At 39.4% G+C, this 17,541-nt stretch overlaps 1 protein-coding gene across 1 annotated transcript in view; it reads right to left on the reverse strand.

The window, feature by feature from the left end:
- LOC111152008 (maltase-glucoamylase 2 (putative)) overlaps positions 1–17,541 on the reverse strand; it is an 89,418-nt gene that overhangs the window by 9,122 nt on the left and 62,755 nt on the right. The window contains exons 35-44 of the mRNA XM_022510273.1: positions 16,042–16,126; positions 14,874–15,012; positions 12,884–13,017; positions 12,577–12,611; positions 12,364–12,480; positions 11,708–11,856; positions 11,522–11,606; positions 10,651–10,707; positions 10,119–10,243; positions 8,248–8,336 (exon numbers count right to left, since the gene is read on the reverse strand). Coding sequence (XP_022365981.1) covers positions 8,248–8,336; positions 10,119–10,243; positions 10,651–10,707; positions 11,522–11,606; positions 11,708–11,856; positions 12,364–12,480; positions 12,577–12,611; positions 12,884–13,017; positions 14,874–15,012; positions 16,042–16,126 — 1,015 coding nt within the window. The remainder of the gene's footprint in view (positions 1–8,247; positions 8,337–10,118; positions 10,244–10,650; positions 10,708–11,521; positions 11,607–11,707; positions 11,857–12,363; positions 12,481–12,576; positions 12,612–12,883; positions 13,018–14,873; positions 15,013–16,041; positions 16,127–17,541) is intronic.

A 17,541-nucleotide genomic window follows, 5' to 3' on the forward strand; every position in this document is an offset into this window, starting at 1 on the left:
ATTTTCGCTTTTGTTTCCTTTGCCTTTGGAGACATATCTTGAAAGATACGTCTTTCAAGACGTATCTTGTCTTGCCGTGGCTGATAGCGAAGAGGTTACTGCTTATGTTCTCCTCCAGGATTCTGATGGATTCCTGTCTCACGTTGAGGTCTTTAATCCTAAAATTTGTATGGAATCAGAAGAGATCCCGAATTGCTAAGGAAATGTTGAAAAACAAAAATAAAACTGGCGGCATCATGTTACCTGATTTCAAGCTTTACTACAAAGCTGTGATCACCAAGACAGCATGGTACTGGCATAAAAACAGACACATAGACCAGTGGAACAGAGTAGAGAGCCCAGATATGGACCCTCAACTCTATGGTCAAATAATCCTTGACAAAACAGGAAAAAATATACAGTGGAAAAAAAGACAGTCTCTTCAATAAATGGTGCTGGGAAAACTAGACAGCTATATGTAGAAGAATGATACTCGACCATTCTCTTACACCATACACAAAGATAAACTCGAAATGGATAAAGCCTATATTTTTTAAATTTAGCCTTGGTTAGAAAATGTAACCTAAGCAAATATTATAAGACTCTTCTAGCGGTTTGAACAAAGAATTTTTAAAGAATGGAATTTTGTTAATAAGGTGATCTAAGATTATCCTTGAACTAGCTATTAAATCTCCTTATGTAAGGAAAAAATTAACAAATAGTTAAAAACCTATTAATGGAAAATTTAAGTTAAAACTATACTTACATTATGTCTTGGTGTTTTAAATTTTGAATTTCTAAGTCTGTTTGGTGAAAAGGAGCAAAGAGCTTCTCCATAGGAGTTAAAAAGTGTAAAAATCTTTAAACTCTCAGGGACTATTGATTTTTAACCTTGAAACTAAGACATTTGTTGAAGGAAACTGAAATTTCATAGAATATTGTTTTTCCCTTAAATTTTTGAAATATATTGCTCATAGGGAGCTGATTTCTTAACACAAACTAACTGTGGTGTTATTAACCCACTCTGACATTAATCACGTAGTTCCAATTAGCTCAAGCTATATAAAAGGATTCTAGATTCCCTTAAAACATTGGTTCCCAACCATCAGTGATTTTCCTGGTGCGACATTTGGTGACATCTAGAAAGACATTTGATTGCTGCATCTTGGGGTTGGGGAGCATGTTTTTGGCATTTGGAGGGGTGTTGCTAAACATCTTGTAATGAACAGTTCAGCCACTGCCCGCTACAAAGAATTATCTAGCCCAAATTGTCAGTACAATCAATCATATGTCTGATAAGGGACTTGTATCTAGAGGATATAAAAGCACTTACAATTAAATAATAAAAAGATAATCTAATGTAAAAATTGACACAGTTTGTGAATAGACATTTCTCCAAAGAAGATTATGAATGGCCAGTAAGGTATACCTGGGTGGCTCAGTCAGTTAAGCATCTGCCTTCTGCTCAGGTCATGATCCCAGGGTTCTGGGATCAAGGCCCACATGGGGTTCCCTGCTTGGTGGGGAGTCTGCTTCTCCCTCCTCCACTCTCCCTACTTGTTCTCTCTCCCTCTCTCATTCAAATAAATAAATAAAATCTTTTAAAAAAAATGAATGGCCAGTAAGTACAAGAAAAGACATTCAATGAGATTAGTTATCAGGGAAAAACACAAATCAATAGAAGCCACAGTGGTATATTACTTCACATCCAGCAGGAAGATGATAATAAGTGTTGGCAAGGATGCTGAGACACTGGACCCCACATGCACTGCTGAAGGAATGTAAAATGGTGTTGCCTCCTTATAAAAGAATATGGGAGTTCCCACAAAAATAAACATAGAGTTACTATACAAAGGGGACATTCCAATCCTAGGTATGCACCCTAGAGAACTAAAAAAATGTCTATACAAAAACTTGTTCACGAATATTCAAAGCAGCGTTTTTCTTAATAGTGAAAAAGTGGAAACAACCCAAGCACGTACTAGCTGATATATAAAATGTAGTATATTCATACAATATCATACTATTCATCCATATTAAAGAAATGAAGTATGGATACATGCTACAAATTGCTAGAACCTTAAAAATGTTATGCTAAGTGAAAGAAGGCAGTAATAAAAGACCACATTTATTCCATTTATGTGACTCCATGTAATTCCATTCCTATGAAACTTCTAGCATACACAGATGTATAGTGACAGAGTAGTAAATGCCTAGGGTTGCATCTCCTGGGGCTGGAGAAAATGGGGGCAGGGTGAGGGAGGACTGAGGGGTGATATCTAAAAGATGGAGGGCTAATTTTGAGGGTAAAGAAATTTTTCCAAAATTGTCTGTGTAATGGTTGTACAACTTGGCAAACATATGAAAACCAGTGAATTGTACACTTAAAAATGGGTATGTGTATGAATTGTATCTCAATAAACTTGTTACCAATGTATGAATTGGTATGTATGAAATGTATACACATAGTGTATGAATTGTATCTCAATAAACTTGTTACCAAAAAGTTAAAGACAACCCCAAGAAATAACAACAAAAAGGCATTTATTTTTTATAAAAATGTATATTAAAAAGACTTCTGGGGTGCTTGGGTGGCTCAGTGGGTTAAGACTCTGCCTTCGGCTCAGGTCATGATCTCAAGGTCCTGGGATCGAGCCCCGCATCGGGCTCTCTGCTCAGCAGAGGACTGTTTCCCCCTCTCTCTGCATACCTCTGCCTACTTGTGATTTCTCTCCCTGTCAAATAAATAAATACATAAAAAAAGAAAAAGACTTCTACCTGATTAATCTTAAAGATTAATACGGTGTGATTTCTACTTGTTGTAACACTCCCAGACTTCTCACTCCTCTCTTCATCAGACTTTCTGTCATCACACCCTATTTGCAAATTGCAAGCCCCACCAGGAGACTCCATAAATGTCTCAAATTCTAAGCATGCAAAATTAATCTCTTTATCTCTCAGCATTCTCTAACGTGACTTTATTGCCCATGTTCCATACCATGATAATGGAATTGTTTCCTGCCCAATCACCAGCACACAGCTGGCGTGATCTGATGATGCAGTCAATGGTCAACCTGACGAGATGTCACTGACGTGATACTGTGTTAAATAACCTTGGCACAGCCACTAACTCCTTTAGCTGCAATGTTTTGCTCACCAAACAAATCCCTGATTAAAATCTCATGCTTCACCTAGATTTAATTTAAGGAAAAATATGTGCTTCCTAATAGATAGGAACTTCCTAGCTCATTAATATAATTCTTAAGTTTAAAAAATTGGCACTAGGGGTGCCTGGGTGGCTCAGTGGGTTAAAGCCTCGGCTTTCAGCTCGGGTCATGATCCCAGGGTCCTGGGATCGAGCTCCATATTGTGCTCTCTGCTCGGCAGGGAGCCTGCTTTCCTCTCTCTCTCTCTCTCTGCCTGCCTCTCTGCCTACTTGTGATCTCTGTCTGTCAAATAAATGAACGGAATCTTTAAAAAAAAAAAATTGGCACTGTAGCTTATTATTTGTTTACAAGGTTTAAGGCTGCAAATCTCTTAAAACCTAATTTGGGTGGCTGGTTAACCTCCTTTTTCTGACTTTTGGACTTCCTGTTGTCATAGTAATCACACTGATATAAATGCAGTATATCTTACCTAATATATCTTATCTTAAAGACTTATACTGTAATTTTATTTACCTTGAGTATTAGTGATATAGTCTATTCAGCATCTATGTGCCAGGAATTCTCTCTACATATAAAATCATTTTATCTGCATAAAAAGATCTACGTGATAAGTACAGTTTTGTAGATGGTAAAGACAAGAAAATGCTAGCAAAGAGAGGTTAATCATCCTTCCAAAAGACATATAACCAGGAAATGACTGAAGTGATGTCTAATTCCAGGGCTATGGGATGCCACGTGCCACATGTCTCTCCATGGAATTCACTTATCAGATTAAACTTTACAGAAATAATTGAAGACTAAGTTGAACTTGGAAAAAAGTAATCAAATTCTTTCGTATCCCACCCTTAACCTGGTCCTACCTCTAAATCAGCAATCAAATTATTTGAAAAATAGCTCTTTTAAATACCATATTCAATGATTATGGGGTTATAATGCATTATGCATACACTGAAAGTTAAATTACTATCAAAAACTTAGAAATACTTAGGATGTATTTAACAAAATATGTGTAAGACCCATGCACTGAAAATTACAAAGTGCTCTGAGATAAAGAAGACCTAAGTAATTAAAGATGATACACAGATATTCCCAAATTGATTTATAGACTCAATGCAATTGCAGTCAAAATTCTAGCAAGTTTTTGTTAATTACTATTTGTCAAAACAGTTTTGAATCTACCTTAGTTAATGCAGTGTGGTATTGGTGTAAGTATAAACATAGAGAACATGAAACAGAACAAATAATCTAAAAATAGATTCTCAGCCATATAGGACCTATTCATAGCTAACAAAAGTGTCAAGGTAATATAATAAGGGAAAAGATTCTGCTTTCAGGAAAGGTGCTGGATTAACTGGATAAACATATGAGGGAACAAATGAACCTTGACCTTGACATACATACAGAATTTAATACAAAATAGATGATAGTTCTAAATGTAAAAGCTACGAGAAAAATCTCTGTAACCTTGGATTAGGCCATGTGATGTTGTGATTTATAATCTGTATTTGGTCTTCATCCCATTTCTGCCACAGAGCTCTTAAAATCCTTGGAATTTCCTGAGTGATAAGAACTAAGTATCTTTTTGTTACGTTAATGAGTTGATTTAGGGAAAGCGCTTCCAGTTCTGGGTAATCAACCCTGTGATTTGAAGATTGGAACTTCCAGCCCCACCCAGAGACCTTTGGAAGGAAATTGGGGCTGAAGAGCGATGGTGGATAATGTAGTGTCAGAATTGAGTTGAATTGTAGGACACCTAGATAATGTCCCAGAATTACTTGTTGGTATGGGGAAACAACACTCCCACCCCACACACACATGTTAGAATTAGTACCAGATGCTTTTTAGACCAAGGCACAAGAAGCACAAATATCAAAGAAAAGTATGGTAAAAAATGGATTTTTTATCAAAGTTAAAGTTTGTTTTTTGTAAGATACTATAAAGGAATTGTATAGGCAAGTTACAGACAGGGAAAGGCAAGTCCTAACTGATCAAAGTTTGGTATACATAACTCCTACAGGTCACTAAGGAAAAGGCAACATAATAAAAAATAGGAGAGGACTCAAACTAATACCTCAACAAGAAGACATACAAATAGCCAATAAACATAAGATGCTCAACATCAAGGAAATGCAAATTAAATCCATAATGAGGTGCCCTAGGTACTACCAAAATAGTTAAAATTTTAAAGACTGACAACACCAAGTGTTAGTGAAGATGTGGAAAATTGGAACTCTGAATTTTTGTCATTAGTGAAGAGAAACAGTATAGCCACTTTAGAAAATACTTGGGCAGTTTCTTCAAAAGTTAAACATACAATTACCATCTGATCCAGCCTGGCAATTTCACATCCAGACTTTTACCCAGGGGAAATGAAAACGTATGATCGCAAATAATACTCAAATAAGCACATAATACTCAAAAAAATACTCAAATAATCATGGCAGATCAAAAGCTTCTGCACAGCAAAGGAAACAGTCAACAAAACAAAGAGGCAACCCAAGGAATGGGAGAAGATATTTGCAAATTACACTACAGACAAAAGGTTGATACCCAGGATCTATAAAGAACTTCTCAAACTCAACACACACAAAACAGATAATCATGTCAAAAAATGGGCAGAAGACAGGAAGAGACATTTCTCCAGTGAAGACATACAAATGGCTATCAGACACATGAATAAATGTTCATCATCACTATCCATCAGGGAGATTCAAATTAAAACCACATTGAGATACCACCTTACACCACTTAGAATGGCCAAAATTAACAAGACAGTAAACAATGTGTGTTGGAGGGGATGTGGAGAAAGGGGAACCCTCTTACACTGTTGGTGGGAATGCAAGTTGGTGCAGCCACTTTGGAGAACAGTGTGGAGATTCCTTAAGAAGTTAAAAATAGAGCTTCCCTATGACCCTGCAATTGCACTACTGGGTATTTACCCCAAAGATACAAATGTAGTGAAAAGAAGGGCCATCTGTACCCCAATGTTTATAGCAGCAATGGCCACGGTGGCCAAACTGTGGAAAGAACCAAGATGCCCTTCAACGGAAAAATGGATAAGGAAGATGTGGTCCATATACACTATGGAGTATTATGCCTCCATCAGAAAGGATGAATACCCAACTTTTGTAGCAACATGGACGGGACTGGAAGAGATTATGCTGAGTGAAATAAGTCAAGCAGAGAGAGTCAATTATCATATGGTTTCACTTATTTGTGGAGCATAACAAATAACATGGAGGACATGGAGAAATGGAGAGGAGAATGGAGTTGAGGGAAATTGGAAGGGGAGGTGAACCATGAGAGACTATGGACTCTGAAAAACAACCTGAGGGTTTTGAAGGGGCGGGGAGGTTGGGGGAACCAGGTGGTGGGTATTAGGGAGGGCACGCATTGCATGGAGCACTGGGTGTGGTGCAAAAACAATGAATTCTGTTATGCTGAAAAGAAATTTTAAAAAAAATCACGGCAGGTTTATGCATAATGGTAAAAAACTTAAAACAACTTAAATATTCATCATTAAGTAAATGGATAAACAAGTTATGGTATATCCATACAATGGGATGTTATTTTTCAGGAGTCAAAAGGTAATAAGCTACTTTTATATGCCACCAGATGGCAAAATATCTTGCTACAAAAATCATTTTGCTAAGTGACAAAAGCAAAGTACAAAAGGATACACAATGTATGATTCTATTTATGTCAAGCCTAGAAAAGACAAATCTCATCTAGAGAGACAGAAAGCAGATCAGTAGTTCTAAGAGCCTGAAGTGGGGGTTGAGAGTGGGGGGTAGTTAGCTGAAAAGATGTAGAAGGGGAAATTTGGGGTCATGAAAATATTCTAGATCTTGACTGTGGTGGTAACAATATAAATGTATCTATTTGTCAAAACGTATTGAACTGTATACTTAAGGTGGATACATTTTGTGTAAATACAACTCAATTAAGTTGATTAAAAAAGCAATAATTTCACTTCTAGGAATCTACCCTATGGAAATAATCTGAAATGCAAACAAAGGTTAATACTGGATGGTGTTCATAACAATGAAAACTGAAAACATCCTGTATCCTAGATTAGAGAGTAATTACAGAAAGTCAGATAAATTGTGGCATATCTTCTCAGTGGGATAGAGTAATCATAATGGTGTTTATAAGGAGTATATGATAATATCTAGACATATTTCTATCATTATGTTAAGTGCCTTCAGAAATTAAATATGCAGTATTTTTTCAGTGATATAAAAGTGAAGCATTTTCTTAAATAACATGAAAGCAAAAGAATATAGCAGTAATACTATTACTTTTTTTCTAGTTTTCTGTCTTTAAAATATTTTCTTTAATGATGATATGGAAGTGGAGAAAATGGAAAGGAAGATATTACTAGTGAAAAACAAGCTATGATTTCAGAAAATGTGATATGTTACAAGATTAGAATGTTCTAGTCCACAGTAACAAGTATTGGAAGATGGGTGTCAGTTGGTAACAACACATCAGTATTTCTGTAGAGATGTCTAAGGAAGAGGATGTTCTGACTGGTGTGACAAGCCCCAATTATCTCAGGTAGCACTGTCCTATTCCTAGATTAGGGAAAGCATACAAAGTAATATTTCGTTGACATAACGATCTTTTCAACAATGCTTAATTCCCCACTTCTGAGACACTAAGAAATTTTCTGAGCTTTCATTTGCCTTTTGAGTGATCCTACTTAGGAGGAACAGGGTGCTTGGTAATAGGTGGCTGGTCCAAACGACAGAGCCAGGTCTGTGAACCACTGTGAATGAATGAACTGTCAGCCTCAGAGTTGCATCCACACTTTTATCAGAGCAAGGCAGTTAGTTATACAGAGATAGATCCCTCCTGGCTAAATCCATAACATCACGTTGCTGAACCTACAAAGCTCGGGGGGGATACACTGTTCTATAGTAATTACAGTGTTATATAAGGAGGAGGCAAAAATTGCAAAAATTCTCCCAACACCATTGCTCTATAACAGTAGCAGAAACAGATTATTATCTGTTTAGAAACAGATTATGCCAATTATATCCTGAGCTGTGGTTTTTCTGCTTGCTGTATGGAGAGAGTCTAGAACATTCATACTCACCAATGCTTTGTCCATCATCCCAGAATATCTGGCCTTCAGCTTTCCCATTGTCATCCAAAGCAACAATCAATCCCATAAATTTTTGTCGACTATGAAAAAAAAAGGGAGTTATTTTTCTCTAGATTATAAATTGTAAGAATGAAGGACAGTTTCTGTTGAAAATATTACTCATCCAGAACAAAAAAAAATGCATTAAAATTGCACATAAAAATTCACATAAAGTTCTAAAAATAGGTAAATTAAAATGTATCTTCTTTATAAAAGGGCTTATTGCATGCCTCTTAAATATTAAGGTTTCCTGGATGGTTTAAAACAGAATTTTATTTTCAAAAATTATACACAAAAATGTCTACTATTTTACACAGCAAAATATATAAATACCATCAAGGCTGAGCTATACTTAGATATTTATCTATCAAAATATATTTGCAACTAGAAATGGATTCCATCTCAAAGGATGTATGTGCAAACTAATTTTAATTAAGTGTAGTCATATTTAAATTATTTTATGTAATGAAAGAATATTTGTTTGGAATTTTGAGGTGGTTTCTTTATAGTAGGGACTTATAAATAATTATGATAAATAAATATGAAATATGTTTAATCAATGTCCTTTAATTTTAATATACCTCAAGATATTTAATTTTTTAAAGATCTAATTTTTAATAATTAACATGAAATTATCAGGCATGATCTTCTTGTGGATTAACAATATAGACACTTAAAAAATCAAATAAACATATTTACTTACATATGTATTATAAGTAATATATTAAGATATGAATTCCTTAGGAAGAAAACCACAAAACGACCCTTCAGTAGCTTCCAGACTGCTACAGAATAAAACACAAGGTCTTGCTCTGGCTTTATACCCTCCATGACCTGATCTTGGCCTGCTTGAACTTTATTTCATCCCTCTTCCTCTCTACTCTCCAATTAAACTGACTGGTTTACTATGCCCCAAACCAAACTCATTTTTCACCTTTAGCTCTTTAATACTCCCAGAATATTTCTTCCCCTGCCTTCATATATTCAAATCCTATTTATTATTCAAGACTCAGCTCAAAGCTCTCATTCATGTGAAACCATGCTTTACACCACAAGGCTAAGTTAACTTCTTTACTTTTGAATGATTATAGTTCTTTTTATGTGTGTCTCTCTTGACATAACATGTTCCCTTTAATTTAGTACATAAACACAAATATAAATATATAAATATAAATGTATAAATATTTATATTTATATAAAATCTATCCCGAGTTGACCAAAGTAGACCTGGAAATAAGCACTAAATCCTCCTTGGATAGCCATCACAAATCAAGGAGCTCATTAATATCCCCAACATTTTTAACAGTGTGGAAAGGGGTAAATGCTACTGTCCTCATGATAATGTTTGCCCCAGGGGTGACCGAGTGGCTCAGTTGATTAAGCACTGGGCTCTTGATTTTGGCTCAGGTTGTGATCTCAGGGTGGTGAGATCGATCCCTCTTACTTGGTGCTCAGCATGGAATCTGCTTAAGATTCTCTCCCTCTACCTCTGCCCTTCCCCCGACCCCACTCCTCTACCCCCACATGCACTCTCTCTCTCTAAAATAATAAATAAAATAAAATTAAATTAAATTAAATTAAAATTAAAGAAAAATTTTGCCCCAGGCCTTGGACACAGCTATAGATAAAAGAGCTCCCCAAGACTGACTTCATGAATGCGTTCTCCCCCAGATCCAGTCAAAAGGCACTTATGGAATCGAATCAATAGGAGGGTTTGTAGTTGTATTTATTTATCCACAGAGCTTTGGTGAAGGTGGGCAGCTCCCTGAGAGGCTGCCTCATTATGACAAAGCGTGGCCATCGGTACCATCACTTGTCCTTACCTGGCTTGAGTGTTCATCGCGGGCTCTTGCCAAGGCAGGATGTAGCCTCCTCTGATGTGAAGGTTGATGTGGTCAAGGGGTGCATCCAGGATTTTCCACTCACCTGTCGACACATTGCCAGATTCCTAGGAGACAGAATATAGGCAAGGAGGGATGAAGATAAAGAGAAGAAATGAACAGATGCATGCTTTAATACAAGTCTTTCTAAGGAAGCATGTTTGAAAGTCAGCAAGAAACAGCAAGTCAAAGGAGAAAAATCTCTGATTTTAGCTTTCTTAAAAACTCTAGAAATCTAGCCTTTTCTCTGTGTTCTCCAGAGAAGTAGGAGTGAGGGGAGAGAAAAGTCAATGTATGGGTGTCAGATTTTACCTAATTATGCTTTTGTGGATAATTTTGCTTAAGCAAACCTTGCTTGGCTGAAAGGTTGAAAATTACTGCCTTAGAAATTATATGCCTGAAAGAAGAAAGTGCTGGCCACCCCTCTAGGCAGCGCGGACCAGTCTTGTTCTTCACAAAATATGTGAGTTCTTACCGTGCTGTAGTCATACCAATGGGCTTTGGGAAAATAAGCAGGAATCACAAAAGTATTCTGAAACATAAAAATGACACATTATGCATATTCCAATAATGTAATTAATAAAAATCTTTCTCTAGAATTAAGATAAAAATGGGAATTTTATTAATGATTTTAAGAGTTTGGGAAGTTTTTAAAAATTTTTTTAAGATTCTTCTTAAGACTTTATTTATTCGAGAGAGAAAGAGCACAGAGGGAGAGGGAGAGGTAGAAGCAGGCTCCATGCCGAGCAGAGAGCCCAACACAAGGCTGGATTCCAGGACCCTGATGTCATGACCCCAGCCAAAGGCAGACACTTAATCCACCTGGGTGGCCAGGTGTCCTGAGTTTAGGAATTTTAATTGAAAAAGATCTGAGAAGGGGTTCCTGGATGGCTCAGTGGGTTAAGCCTCTGCCTTCAGCTCAGGTCATGATCCCAGGGTCCTGGGATTGAGCCCCGCAATGGAATCTCTGCTCAGCAGGGATCCTGCTTCCTGCTCTCTCTCTGTCTGCTGCTCTGCCTCCTTGTGATCTGTCTCTGTCAAATAAATAGTAAAATCTTTAAAAAAAAAATCTGAGAAAATTTTTCAAACATAGAGAAAACATTTTTTTTAAAGGTTAACTTTATAAAGATGTGGGGTAACAAGACACTAAAATGAGAAATCAGTTGGGGTTGTGAAGTTTTCATTAATGGGGATTTTGAAAAAAAAAAAAAAAAGATCTCCCTTATATGTTCTAGAAAGGTATTTGCTGGAAAAGAGCGAGTAGGACAAGATGATCTTTAAAACGCCCTTCTTGTACTTGAGATTATGTGACTGAGGGTTTCTAATCTATGACAAAAAAAACTCACACTTTCCAGCACAGGGCTGATTAAGAGGGCAGGACCCAACATGAACTGACGGTCTATATCCCACGTTTTGTTGTCATTCGTAAACCTTAAAAAAAAAATAAGAAGTATGAAAGTTAGGACTGTTGCAGAGTGCTCTCCACAAGACATGGCCAGAACCTAGGCTTGCGGGAAACAGGCTGTACTCACTCATGGAAAAGGGGTCGGATGACAGTGCTGCCCTCAACATGAGCTTTATGCATCAAAGTGTAGAGGTAGGGCAGCAGGGTGTATCTGGTCTGAAGGACTTTTCTGGAGAACATCTCAAAGGTTGAATTCCAGGCCACAGGATCTTGTCTCTAAAGAGGTACAGGAACATGGGGGAGATACTTCTTTATGCTATGCTAACATTATCAGAAAAAGGTCAGCAGGCGCTTATCCCAGGTACCAGTGACACAGATCCCTCCCTTCATTTCTGTCCCATCCTCTCTCTTGCCCCTGCTGTCTGACTAAACTAGTGCTACTTCCTTCCCACTCTTTATCACAGACTCCTAAGTCCCCTGCACAGGGCTGGAGAGATGGGGCTCTATGCAGCACTGACAGAGCTTGGATGGATCTGAGTAAAATAAAAATTCTCCAAGGAAAAAGAGCTTCTTTTAGTTTAGCTCCACGGGAGCTACAAACCCTGCTGTCCTCATAGGCACACATCCCTCAAGACATAAGCAATAATGTTTTCTTGAGAATTGCTCTGTGGGTTTCCTAAGAAACCCACAGAGGGTCTGATTTTTATGGTTTTTCCTCAACAAAGAAGGACGCTTCTTTTGAGGGTAAAGAAGTTGTGATTTGAGCACCAGCTGCCGCCTCACCCTGGTCCCGATGGTGTTGTGGTTTCTGGAAAAGGGATAAAAGGCCCCCAGTTGCATCCAGCGAACACACATCTCATATTCAGCATTTCCAAAGAAGCCACAAATATCTGCTCCTGTCTGAGAAGATGCAAAATCAGAACATGAGGTGGGACTTTAGTAGGTTGCAGACACGCTGGAATATGACTAATTAATAACGGCCCCTATGTAACTTACATACGATATTCCAAAGAGACTGAACTCCATCATGCCTGCAATGAGAAGACAGCTGCGTTGGACAAAGCAGCCCTTTCAGAGGGTAGGTTTTCCCTGTCTCTTCCATACCCTACTTCGAAGCCCTGGGTCAACAATGATGAAAATATCAAACGATGGGTAGAGACTCAAACTCATACCCACGGAGAAGTCAGCTCCTGCTGCTTTCACTGCCCATGTGAACGACACGCAGACATAACGAGTGTCTCCACCGGGACACACCCCAGCCCACTCCCTGCCAGCAGGGGCCCCTGGGGGGAAGCCCACACACCGATGATGGATTTCCTCAGCTGGTCCCACACGGCCGTGTTGTCACCCAGCCAGTGGCCTCCCCAGCGGCCAGAAGAGGGGAACGTGGAGCGCGTGATGACGACCCCTCGCTGTCCCGTCACCTCCTGCACAGCTCTGGTTGGAAGGGAACAAGGAAGTGAATTGGGCGTGAATTCGAGGATGGGACAGCTGTGGGACTTCATTACAGAGAGCCGCTCCAGTCTGAAATATGAGGTGGCAATGGTCTTCCATTTGGAGCCAAAATGTGTCTTCCCTGGAAGCATCTGCTATTTAAAAGTGATTCCAAGAGTCACAGCAGGACAACTGGGATCCATCATCCCCTAAATGTGGATTTCCTTTCTTTAAAAAAAAAATAATAAATTAACTAGTTGCCTACATCGAGGTGGCAGGAAGGAGCTGGGTGAGGTGTGAGGCAGGTGTTTACAGAGCAATTGCTCTAACCGGGTATTAGCCTGGTCATTCCCGTATATATCGCCTCACAACCTCCTGAGAAGGTCTCCTTGGCCTCCTTTTCTGTTATAAAACTGAGGCTCAGAGAAGTTGGACAACGTATCAGAGGACATTTAAAGAGCAAGGAGGCAGATCCGGGATCCAAATAAGAGTATATATGACTATAGCTATTTGGTAATTCTCTCTGTGCTACTCCTCACAAAGTGGGATACATTTGGCACACAAGGACAGATATACACAAAGGATGTTCAAATACCTCCCTACGGAAGGTGGGTCTTCTGCCTGCAGCTTCAGTAAGAAAATAAAAACAATGCATGGCAGGAAAATCAATGGAACAAAAAGAGAAAGGCTATTAACAGATCCAAGTACATAATTTAATTCACATATTTGCTGAAGAAAGCATTACAAATCAATAGACACAGATGAATTATTCAGTAAACGATGTTAGGGAAAGGGACTAGCTACTGTGGCAGAGATTAATCCATTGGGTCACTTCCAGTATTTCACACCAGCATAAATCCCCACCTGGATGGATACACACTTAGACACATCCACACACGTCTGAGAGGTAATGACAGTCTGAAATAAGGCAAGGATGGAGAGGAAGGGTAGATGGGAGGCAAAGAGCTTTGTCACTGACCATTTCAGAATTCTAGAAATTAACCAGGTCTGGAAAGCAATGGAAATGGTCTATCCAAGAAAAATGACTCAATCTCAGCAGGACAGTGAGGTCTGTGGGCTTTGAACTTGGGCTGCTCCCAGCTGACCCCATCCCTTGTTCAGTGGTTTCAACAGCCAGCAGCCCTGCAGCAGCCTCACAGATCTGATCTCTTTGGGTGCTCTGTGAAAAGCACCAGCCCCTGAACATAATTGATATTTTTGTTCTAGCTTCCAACCCCCTGGATAATCTCTATTCCTAGGGTGTTGTGGCCATCTCCATTCCCAAGGTTCTGTGGCCAGAGCCTGGGAATTCCCAAAACAGTGACAATTTTCTGGCACCATCATAGGTATTCAGGCTAGGGTTCAGTTGGGACAAACAAAGCTCGGCTGTTCTTAGAGTAAATTCTGGAGAAGTAGAACCATGGAGAATTTTGCAAAGATCCTACATATTCCTGAGGACTGAAAAGACAGCACACGCACAAGGCTCTGGGCATGCCCAACAAAGGCCATGAAAGGAGAAAGTTCCAGTGACTCACTTCTGGCCATACCAGAGGTCCTGAGTCAGCAGGAAAGGAAAGGTCTTAGAAACTACCTCAAGTTGAAGGTGTGGCTTCTCCTGCTTGTCCCCTTGGCAAAGGGTGGATGACATAGAGGCCAGGAATCCAACTGACCAGGAAGGCCTTAACATTCCTTCAGCTTGACTAAATTTTAGGCAGGCTTCTTCCCTTTATTATTTTTTTTAAGTTTGTTTATTTGTTAGAGTAATCTCTACACCCAACATGGGACTCAAACTCATGACCCCGAGGATCAAGGATTGCATGCTCTTGAGATCCAGCCATCCTCTCTAGAAACACACTCACTCGTAGGTGGGTCTGGTCTGGGCCCATCCATACAGGCTGTGAACGTCGTAGTGCCGCACCCGCGAGCCGTCCGGCAGGATCTGCTCACTCTCCATGCACAGGGTCTTGCTGCTCAGGCCCTTTTCCCTGGACTCCAAATCTGAGTGGAAAGGCAGAGTTACTTCCAAAACAATTTGCTGTGTTCATTCACGAGAAATGCTCATTAGTTTTGCCGTTTCTCCATTTCATTCAATGACTTTGTTACCAGTCAACAGTTCCAATTTCAAGAATTATTTTGTCTACAAAGTCAACATCTTTATAACTAATGAAGGGTAAAGACAGGGTGTGGAACTGGGCAAGGCACGCTTCATTGTCCTCTGATATTTATAGAATGCAACCAGAGCCCACTTATCTGTACAATAAACTCCTTTGTTGTTATGACTGTTTCTTCCACTAGATGGTAACATTCTCAAGGGAATAGATCTTGTTTCAATCAACTGTATTAAGGTTTCTAAATTTTCTGATTCGTTAGTACTTGCCTGATACATAAATATTGGGGGAGGAAGGAGAAGGAAGGGAGAGGGAAGAGAGGAAGAAGGGAAGGAAGAGGGAAAGGTATGCAGGAGTTAGTGAGCCATGAACAGGATAACTGTGACCCAAACATCAAGAAAATTAGATTGCAGATTCTGTCCCACAAACTGCTGGTTTGCTGTTTCTAAGAAGGTAAGTTGCTTCCTTCCCTGGGTTTCTGTAAGAATTCAACTTTCTGAGATACCTTTGATGGTAAGGTCCTATGATGCTCTATTCTGTTTGTATTACAGAACAACTAGGGCATGTCCTTCATGAAGTGTCTGTGGACATGGACAGAGAGAGAATAGAGCCCAGATTTTCATTCTCTAACCAAAATAGTCTGTGTTGGGGGCGGGATACGTGGTTATTTAAAGTGTGAGCAATCAGTTCACAGTTACCAATGTAATCATCCATTGCTTGGTCTTTCATAATACATCATGTCATTATTTCTATGCCTGATCTGTAATTTACACTTATTCAAGGTTATTCTATTTGGGATTTTATGTCATGTGTATAAGTATTTTCATTCTCCAAAATTAGGCTTCACTTTGACAAGAGAAGGAAAACTTTCAGAGTTTTTGAGTAGGGGAGTAATTTGATGAAGGAATCATTTACATACATGGCATATAGGGTGGATTATTAAGAATTTCATCGCTGCAGCCCCTGACAGATCCATCCACAAAGTTTGATGGCTCATTCATATCCTGCAATGAGTTAACAAGAAAGATTCTGTGATGTCAGAGACACTGTGACCTTGGCTCTGGAGGACACAGATTTCACGGAGATGAACACATCTTATTTAAGAACTCAGCTAATCACTTCATTGCCTCTGTTTACTCTAAGGCATTGACCCAGATGGACTCTAAGAATCCATGTTTATCTATGTAGAGGGTGAAACTTCTAGCTTACCTGGCATTTTTAAACTTGTGAGGATTATTTCATAGTAGCAAAAATATGGAACTCATGCTGGATCCAGGATCTAAGGAGATTCCTTGATACATCTCCCCACACAAGAACCCATTTTTGTTTTCCTATGTATGAATTACTCACTTTTTATCTGTGGCCCATGGTTGCTATTCTCTTCCCCTACTCTTTCTCAGTCCAATAGCTTGGACTGATTCAGCAGAGACCAAACACAAGGACAAGTGTCTTGCTTTCTGCAGTAGATGCAGTCCTAAAGAGTTGTAGGTTAACCCAGAACCAAATCTGGAAATGAAATCATACTTGGGGGTTTATTACTAAATTTAAGCAGTGGCGGTTCCTGAGGTGAATGTTCACTGCCTACTTTGTTAGTGGAAAAGTTAAGATTTTGTAAATTGAACTACCTTTAACAGGAAACACTAAGGGCAAAGGTAGGTGTTTGGGAACCTATTTACTATTTTTTGAGTTTTTCAGCCACATCTTCCCTCCCCCAGGACAAATATCCCAGAGTAATCATCTCCCTATTCCTCGGAGCTACACACATTTCTTCATTGTCTGCTTTGCCTTGTTCAGGCTAATCTTCCATGTGTCTGTTCTGGTCTACCTACACTGAGAATAGTGGCCAGAAAAGCCCTAGGGCTTCCAGCGGGCTTGTAGGTCTATCTCTGGGTGAATTATGACCTTCTTTCAGCATAGCCCAGACCTATGAAACCCTTGAGAGCTGGCCTAGAAAATGCTCAGGATTTCAGGCCACTGGACAGTGAGGAAGAAAATTGGAACACTGATATGCTTCCTATCCTGAGACAAACACAAGTAGAAGAGCCTTTGGACACATGTCCCACAGATATTTCATGAAGCCCTGCCTTTAAGCCCAACTGACATGTGTAAGCAATATCTGAACAGGCCTTTGAAAATGAGTCTGTACCAGCACCGTGGTGAACACCTATTGTCTCTTGAATTCATGCCTTGCCAGCCCCTGCTCCACCCGGTATCACAGGATGGCCCCTCAGGCTCCCCAGGTATTAGCTTCTGAGTAGTTTGGCCAATGGGAGGCACTAGCCAGTGATTGGAGGTTGGGAGATAAGAGAAGCTGGGGTATTTGTCCCTCCCCCACTTTCTCTGGCAGCATCTCTAGTAGTGGCCCATCTCCTCCAAGGGCTCCAGCTTTTGCAGGCATGTTCCTGGGCAGATGCACAAT

The sequence above is a fragment of the Enhydra lutris genome, unplaced genomic scaffold (genome assembly GCF_002288905.1).
Source record: "Enhydra lutris kenyoni isolate GAN:26980312 unplaced genomic scaffold, ASM228890v2 scaffoldscaffold27, whole genome shotgun sequence".
Taxonomy (NCBI): domain Eukaryota; kingdom Metazoa; phylum Chordata; class Mammalia; order Carnivora; family Mustelidae; genus Enhydra; species Enhydra lutris.